At 36.7% G+C, this 9,150-nt stretch overlaps 2 protein-coding genes across 2 annotated transcripts in view; one reads left to right on the forward strand and one right to left on the reverse strand.

The window, feature by feature from the left end:
• The window catches only part of XKR9 (XK related 9), a 34,399-nt gene extending 28,070 nt beyond the window's left edge, over positions 1–6,329 (reverse strand). The window contains exons 1-2 of the mRNA XM_004372535.2: positions 6,242–6,329; positions 1,259–1,801 (exon numbers count right to left, since the gene is read on the reverse strand). Of these exons, the coding sequence (XP_004372592.1) occupies positions 1,259–1,530 (272 nt within the window). The 5' untranslated portion in view covers positions 1,531–1,801; positions 6,242–6,329. The remainder of the gene's footprint in view (positions 1–1,258; positions 1,802–6,241) is intronic.
• LACTB2 (lactamase beta 2) overlaps positions 4,616–9,150 on the forward strand; it is a 61,185-nt gene continuing 56,650 nt past the window's right edge. The window contains exons 1-3 of the mRNA XM_023727719.1: positions 4,616–4,754; positions 8,224–8,362; positions 8,956–9,144. Of these exons, the coding sequence (XP_023583487.1) occupies positions 4,616–4,754; positions 8,224–8,362; positions 8,956–9,144 (467 nt within the window). The remainder of the gene's footprint in view (positions 4,755–8,223; positions 8,363–8,955; positions 9,145–9,150) is intronic.

The following is a 9,150-nucleotide window of genomic DNA, read 5'->3' on the forward strand; positions in this document are numbered from 1 at the left end:
CAGAACAACCAGATTGGAAATGAGAATGTTGACACATTGTGGAAAATGTCACTGAACAATCTGTACACAAACTCTTAAATGGGAACCTAATATGCTGTGTAAACTTTTACAGAAAACACAATATTATTTACAAATAAAAAAAAGGACACACGCAAGCTTTCCTAAAAAAAGCAACTGTAGCAAAACAGGGTGTTATCCTCTTTTAATAGCTGCCTTTAATATTTGTCTTTACTTTTAAGATATATATGGCCTTTAACATAAATAAATCCCTTAAGGTAATAACAAAAATATCATATTAAATTAGATGTACAGAGAATCATAGAATGCTCAGAACCTGTTCATGTCCTAGTTTCTTTAATATACAATAAAGTTCTGAACTACATGATTCTTAAGGTCGCTAACTAGCTGGATATACAATTACTGCAGTAAAAATTTCATTTAGTTAAATCAATATATTGTTATTGTTGTTGTTAGGTGCTGTCAAGTCAGTTCTGACATATAACAACCCTATAGGACAGAGTAGAACTGCTCCATAGGGTTTCCAAGGAGCGCCTGGTGGATTTGAACTGCCGACCTTTTGGTTAGCAGCCGAACTCTTAACCACTATGCCACCAGGGCTCCAAATCAATGTACAAGTAACTTAAAAAATTAAGAGTTCTATCAGAAACACCAGAACCCCAAGCGCTAAAACACACGGCTCCCCAGAACTCTGACAGAACACCTAATTTTTTAAGTTACTTGTACATTGATTTGGAGCCCTGGTGGCATAGTGGTTAAGAGTTCGGCTGCTAACCAAAAGGTCGGCAGTTCAAATCCACCAGGCGATCCTTGGAAACCCTAAGGGGCAGTTATCTTCCGTCCTTCAGGGTTGCTATGAGTCAGAATTGACTCGACGGCAACAGGTTTTTTTTAATCAGAGTTATAAGCGATAGGCTATATTTGCACAAGTGACTTTCAAATATACGTAGATGATAAAAGATTCACAAAACATAGAAAATGTATATTTTCCTTGCCATAAAAAGTGACTACATATCAGAAAAACAAACTTACATTAAGTAAATTAAAACATTCTATTAATAAGCCTGGAAAATTCTGAGAATGCAGCACTGACTCATCACATATAATGTGGAGCAAGTAACCTTTGCGCTGCATGCAAATAGGGGACCTTTGTACATCTGACTGCTCAGATACAGGAAGATAGCTTCTAACTGTTTGGATAAAAGAAAAATATTGTTAATGATCAAAAGTGTATGCTCACCTTGTAAAAACTCCTCCTTGTAAGCAATGAAGCAGAAGAAAACAACGATGATCTTCTTGGCCTGCTTTCTTCAAATCGGCCTTGAACCAAGAATAACTAAAACACTGGACCACAAATGTTCCAAAGACTATAAAGGTTACTGTTAAAACACCAAAAACATATTGTCCTTCATGGAAAAACTTGACAGACACCCAGGTGTCCACAATCAAATCAAATATATAGATGAAGATGCCAAGAACTGACATAATAAAATTCCATTTAGTATATCTCATTATGAATCACTATAGCTCTTAATTATTTACTTTTTCTCTCATACAATAAGGAAAAAAATGCCAGAACAAATATTAGTGCAACCTTTGGTACAGGACTGAATTTTAGTTTCTATTCACTAAGTCTATTTACTTAAAGAATAAATACTATGGAATTGGAACACTAAAAGCAAAGTAACTAATTATCTTTTCAAAATCTCGAATTCAGGTCCAATGTTATAAGGCTTTATTCAATCTTCTGTTTCACAATGATCTTCATTACAGTTGACAATACCTAAAATGAAACATATATATGTTTCTAAAAATGTTGAATATAGTATTAAAAACCCTAGACTATGGCTTTATCAAAGCCTTCATTTTTCTAAAAATAATATATTATCATCAAACACAGTGCTTACAATAATAATGATAAAGTCTTGGAAATACAGCAACTAGGTGACATCTTCCTCTCAGAATACTTACTTGTTGAAAATATAACCTATTCACAAAGATATTTATCACAGAACCATTTATAATGCCAAGAAATTTGGAAACAACCTAAGTGCGTCAATGTGAGGAAATGGTAAATAATGGAACATTCATTCATATAATGGAATATTACGAAGCTACTAAAATACATTTAACAATGTCCAACTACCAGTACCTAATGTCCTGATCAGGGTCACAGCAAATAAATCCTCATAGAAAGGGAGAAAAATGTGGAACAGAACTTCAAATGCTCAAAGAACCCAGATTTATGCTATGAGTCAGAATTAACTCAATGACAACAGGTTTGGTTTTGGTTTTTATGAGACTAGAGGAGTGTCCAAGACTACTGTCCTGAGATACTCTTTAAACTTTAAACTGAAACTATCCCCTGAAGTCACCTTTTAACTAAATAGCAGGTTAACTTAAAAAGTAAAGAATATCACCCTTAAGTACTGTGCTCTTTTGAAAAATTAACTATATGAGACCAAATGGGCAACAGTTACTCTAAAACATGGATGATAAGGTTGAGGGACAGTAAGATGAAGTCAATGGGAATGAACAACTAGAATGGAAATAATGAGAATGTTGACACAATGTGAAGAATGTACCCAATGTCACCGAACAATATGTGTAGAAATTGCTGAATGGGGGAAAATATATATGTATATTTAACAAAAGTGTAGGTGCAAGAGCTGTGAAAAATCTTAATATGCTTTGACCCAGAAATTCCATCTAGGTATCTAGCCTAGAGAAATATCCACAAATGTGCACATACATACTCACTGCAGAACCTTTCTATAACAGCAAGAAATTGAAAACTACCTAAATGGCACCTGAGAAGCATGGTTCGGTAAATTATGGTAGATCCATACTAAACACAGCCTGTGAAAAGAATGAGGTAGCTTTGTATGAAGTGACTTTGGAAGATGTCCAAGACATATTAAGTGAAAAAATCAAGTGCCAGAAGGATAAATATACTATTTATGGTTTTTAATTATATATGAAGAGGGGAATAGGTTGGAAATAGAAGGTAACATGCAACTTTAATCACTGACTCAATATACTTCTATATTGTCTGAATTTTTTAAAACAGGTATGTACTAATGTTTTATGTATGTAATTTAATAAAATAAAAATAGAAAATGATGCCTACAAAGAATCTTGATGACTGAAGAAAAGGTTTGTTACTAATGGTAGCTAATATTTATTTAGCATTATGTGCCAGGCACCGAGGTAAATGTCATACATAAAATACCCCCATTTAATTCTTCCATCCACCTTGAGAAATACTACTATTATGATCCTTATTTTATAGGTGTTGGCTGAATCCAGCGCGTAGAAAAAATTTGTTTGACTCAGCAGTGTTTTTATTTTTCTAATTAATTGTCAACATTTCACACAAAAATTCAGATTTCTGGCTGCTATCGAAAGACTGACATATTTGATACACTAGACTAGCATTCCTTCATGAGCGGTGGCTGCCTCTCATAGACGGGCATGCTCTCTCCAGTTCACCACATTGCTCATCCAGCCCACTTCACTCATTTTGACTACTGAGTCTCAATGCTCATGCAGCAACCTACTATCTGGGTATCCTTAAGCATGTTATTTTACCTTCCTGTGCCTTGCTTTTTTCACCTGAAGTAAGGAGATAATACTGGTATGTATCCCATAGGACTATAGTAAAGTTTAAGTAAGATAAAACCCTAGAAAAGTACTTGGCACACAGCTAGGGCTCAATAAATGTTAGTTATAATTATAACCTTGCCTGTGAGCATGAGAGTTTACAATCTCTGACTTCACATTACATACTGTTAAGTTAAAAAGTACTATAGCATGATCTTAAAGCTTTTAATATGCAAAGGGAAAGTGACGGGTAAAATAACAAAAACATTAACGGTGGTTATACATTCCTTTTTTTCTTTATTCTTTTCTATAATTTCTACAAAGAACATTACTTTAAAAATCGGGGTGGAGGTGTTACTAAACGCACACACACTAATACTTACAGTGTTCCTGTCATTTTTTATCCCTTATAAGTAATTTGTTTAAAAGTTTTCAGAATAATACTAAAAGATATTTCACTCTTCCTACAGGATAGAACAAAAGTTCATTATCACTACTTTCCCTACCAAGAATGTTGTGATCAACAGGACAGAAAAGATGATTTTACAGCCTGAGTTTTTCCAATCTAGCAGGCCGTAAGTTTCCCAGTGGGTTTCTAATTTAATATGAAATACATCATGCCCAACCTAAGCAAGGAGTTTAGGAAGATGAGATTTAATCAAAACGTTCCATTCAATTGCATTAATTAAATATTCACTTAGAATCCACCATGTTCTATTTTAGGCTCCTGGGATATATCAAGTGGCAAAAGTGACAAAAACCCCAGCCCTTGTGGAACTTACCTCCTAGCAGAGAGAGAAAAATCAATTAACAATAAAAATAATGAATAAATAATTTTATTAGAAGGTGATAAGTGGTATGGAAAAAACATAGAACGTGGTAAAAAAGATGGGGAGTTGAGTAAAGGTGGGCACATCACAGGTTGTAATTTTAACCAGAATGGCCAGGGCCAGCCTCACTGAAAAGGTAGCATTTGAGTGGAAGAGGATTAGCCATGCGGATATCAAATGGAAAAGATTTCCAGTCAGAAGGAAAAGCCAGTTCTAAAATCTACTGTACTAGGTTTCAAATATTTTCTCCAGAAACAGAAGATCCAAAAACACTGGCAGAATTCCTTAGTATGGTTATACTGGGTATGTTTAATTTGTATCCAAGTCTTGTTCTAATGTCTTATAAAAAGTACAATTCCTTAAGCTTTACTATCTAAAGAAAAATATACATTGCATTTGTAGTGAAAGAATAGATACCAATAATAGCAACTATCATTACTGTTTAAACCAAAAAACCCACTGCCGTCAAATCGACTCCAATTCACAGCAACCCTATAGGACAGAGCAGAACTCCCCGCAGGGTTTCCAAGCAGCAGCTAGCGGATTCAAACTGTCAGCCTTTTGATTAGCTGCCGTAGCTCTTAACCACTGCGCCACCAGGGCTTCTCATTACTGTTTACCACATGTGAAATGCTTTGCATACATTATTTCATATAATCTTCCCAAATCCTTATGAGAAGGGTATTATTGGCCTTATTTTACAGATCAGAAAACTGAGGCTTATAGATGTTGGGTATTTAGGTGAATTATCGCTAAGAGTAAGGTCTGTTTGCCTCCAATGCCTGGGTTCATAACCACAATAATACACTACCAAGTCTGGAGGGGAACAGCAGAGATCATTAATCATTGTTTTTACATGACACTTAGGCATAGCACTCTACAGATGTGAGATAGACTGGAACCATAATGTGTTACACTTTTTTCTGTAAAAGGATAAATGGGACGGGGGGATTGTAGTTAAAATTACAAAGAAGGTGATATTTTACCCTTAGATAATAAGTAAAAATATTTAACTTATTTTCCACTGACTCTTCTCAGTAAAACTTTATAATCTAATAACATGTTCAGAAGAGTAAAACTCTTGTCTACAATACAGTGGCTGAGCTAAAATTCCACTTAAACGGATTTTGAATGTAGATCATTTTCTTAAAATTACAGACTATAATACTAAACACTCCATGTGTGTATTTCTTAATCTTTCTATCCATAAAGAGAGTTTCCTTTAGTTGGCATATATAAGGAAAACAGTAACAGTTCTGAGTCAGTTTTACGAGATGGGAAGAATAACTTCTAAGGAACTTAGAAATTGTATTCATGGCATAACATCAGACTCAAAAAATCTAAGACGGCAACATTTATATTTCTAATTTAGTCAGGCAGAACATAAAGACAAATGGAATGAAACCTAGCAAGCTCATATATACAGCAGCTCTTATAAAGAGGGCCAGCGGCTCTTTCAATAACCACATCACTGTGTAACTTACATGAAGGATATAGTTCATCTCTATCTCTACAGCATACCACTGTTCCAATACCACCTTAGAAGAAATAATGCCACCCACGCAACTTGGCTTCATAGGGACTTTTGACACTTACTGACTAAATAGGTCCTTTTCAATCCAATTCACTCAGAGTTTCAACCCAGCTGTGTGGATGCCAGCCAAAATACATAACCTTCGCCCACTGTATACGATCCCTTTGCAATAAAACCAAATACTTGGAAGAAGTAACAACTAGTAAACTTTTACTTGTCAGCCAAATTTTAAACAATACATAAAATGTAGACTTACTTGTCGAATATAAAAATCTTTCTTTAGCTCAAAGTCACTTCTGGAAAATCTTCATTCTCTGAATCATATACCTTCTTCAATGAAAACTAGTATAATTGAAGTGCATGTAAACCTTTAAGATCATATACTGAAATGAAACTGATATCACCTGTTAGTCATGTGACATTTTCTAACCTAGTGATAACAGAGTTTGTATCAAGTGACTACAGTGACATCCCTTTATAACTACCACACTGGGGGAAGGACTAACATGGCACCTCTTATAGGTTGACTAGGTTACAAGCTTTCATTTTATTTTTAAAAAAATACAATATGCCTCGCAGCATACCCAAGTGGGTAACAAGCCATGTTTAAAAGAGGAAGATTCTTGAATTTGAAATATTCTGATAATTTACAAAATAGTTAACTTAGCCATACCTACTTTTTCAACCTGTACATCTTCTCAAATCTGATGCCCCAAGAACATATGATTGGCCTCTATTCCCAAATTAAATACTACATTTCTTCCATTTCCAAGTCTTTGCTCAAAGTATCTATTATCTAAAATATCCTACCTCCATCTGCCTCATTCTATCAATTGTTTAAGAATCACTTTTACGCTTTCCCAGATCCTCCCAATCCACATGACTCTCCCCTTTCCTCCTTGCATTCCTGTAACTTTAGCTACACTTCTAAGATTTACCTACATTTGCTGTTACGGATCGAATTGTGTCCCCCCCCAAAATATGTGTTGTAAATCCTAACCGCTATACCTGTCGTTATAACCCCATTTTCAGATGGGTTTTCTTTATTATGTTAATGTGACTGCATTAATGTAGAGTATGTCTTAAATCAATCTCTTCTGACATATAAAAGATTTAAAAAGTAAGTGAGCAAGCAGAGATGTGGGAAGAGAGATGCCAAGCCACATGAAGATTACCCAAGAGCAGAAGCTCAGGAGACAAGGGCCTTCCTCCAGAGCCGACAGAGAAACAATGCCTTCCCCTACAGCCAGTGTCCTGAATTTGGACTTCTACCCTCCTAAGTTGTGAGAAAATAAATTTCTGTTGGTTAAACGGACCCACTTGTGGTATTTCTGCTACAGCAGCACTAGATAACTAATAAAATAAGGTTGTGTATGTCTCTCCCATGGTTCTGAACCTCTAGAAAGCAGGCTGTCTTACTCATTTTCAACGAACTCCCCTGCAGACCCCCCACACGTCTACCACAATACTTTGCATTTTGTAGGCAGACGATAAATGATTGTCAAATGTAACTAAATGGGATGTAAAAATCTTTGGTCTCATTTCTTGAAAAGGAACTTAAAACTACAACTCTATGAAGAGCTCTATGGTCCAGAAATTACTGCTCCACTCTCTTCTCCAAGGTTCACTGACTTTCCAGTCTCAGTTCTTTAGAAAGTGAGTATGATAGCTTCCATTCTGAACTGATGATGGCTAGAAATAAACATTGGTGGGTTGAAAATGCCTGCTGTGAGAGATGTTGATGGTTACTCCAAAGCATCTTTTTTTTAAAAAATAAAGGGCATATTGCTTGCGTCCACATGTGCAAAGGGCATACTTTATATGATTACCTCAGATTTTTGAAATACTTTTCCAATAAAAGTACATCTTTGAAACACAAGGTAAAGAAATTTTCCACACATAATACAGGTGTCTTTCAACAAATCTGGTATACTAATTTGTAAAATAAATACACTTAATAAATTAGCAGATAGCCTTTGCTTCAAAAATATATGCAAATATATTGAATGTTAGAGAATATTAAAAATGCTTGTCCCACATTTTAGAACTGTAAATATCCAATATGTCAATTTTTCATTTCTTTAGAAAAAGAGTGGGCTGGGGAGATATGTTCTACACCTCTTTATAGATAGTGGTTACAGGTTTACACCCAATTGTCGTAATTTGATGAAAATGATCGTTTAGGACCTCGGCACTGTCTTTTAGGTAAATTATAACTTTTTTTTTTTTTTTTGGTAGTTAATACAAGGGCTGAGTTGCTGGGCGGATTAGAAAAGGCTTCGTTAGAGAAAATAAGTCCCTTAACATCTTGGGCACAAAACTCCTTCACAGACCCACCTGGGAAGCCAGGCAGCACAGAGGAGGAAGCAGCTTCCTGGTGAGTGACCCCACATAGGTGCAAGTCAGATAGGAACGAGGCTCCAGAGGAGACCAGCTAGGTTCACATAGCTCTGTAACGCGCCGAAGTATCCAAGCCTCCATTTTTTTCATTTATGTAAAATGGAGATTAATAGGGCCTACTTCTTAAAGTTGTTGTGAGGGTTAAATGAGATGACGTTTGTAAAAAGCCACTTAGCACATCAGTAAGTGCTAAGTGAGCATTAGTTAAACGAAAACCCATTGCCGTGGAGTCTATTCCGACTCATAGCGACCCTACAGGACAGAAGAGAACTGCTCTATAGGGTTTCCAAGGAGCAACTGGTGGATTCGAACTGCCGACCTTTTGGTTAGCAGTTTTAACACTTAACCACCGTGCCACCAGGGCTCCAAACATTAGTTACAGCTACTTATTTTGAAAGATAAACAGACTACTCCTTGCCCTCCCTCACCTCCCCTCACCTAAGCCTGACGAGCACTCCTTCTCCAGATTCAGTCAGTAACCCCAAACCTGCCTGCCCCTTGCGCCACCACACAATTCCCCAGATTAAAATGTCTCTTGTTCACTTTGGTGAAATTGCCTGACGCAACCAGTTTCTACGAGAGGGGGCAGCGCGCCGCCTGGCCTCACGCCACCTGGCCTCACGCCACCTCTCACCACGCGCGGGCGAACTTCCTCCTGCCGCCGCTTACGCAGAATCACGTGACAACTTGCCCCACATCCTCTCCCCCTAACCGCGTCCAGCGGCCGATTCGCTCCCGTCGCCGCTTGCGCGGGGTCACGTGACA

Source organism: Trichechus manatus, unplaced genomic scaffold, assembly GCF_000243295.1.
Source record: "Trichechus manatus latirostris isolate Lorelei unplaced genomic scaffold, TriManLat1.0 scaffold00018, whole genome shotgun sequence".
Lineage (NCBI taxonomy): Eukaryota > Metazoa > Chordata > Mammalia > Sirenia > Trichechidae > Trichechus > Trichechus manatus.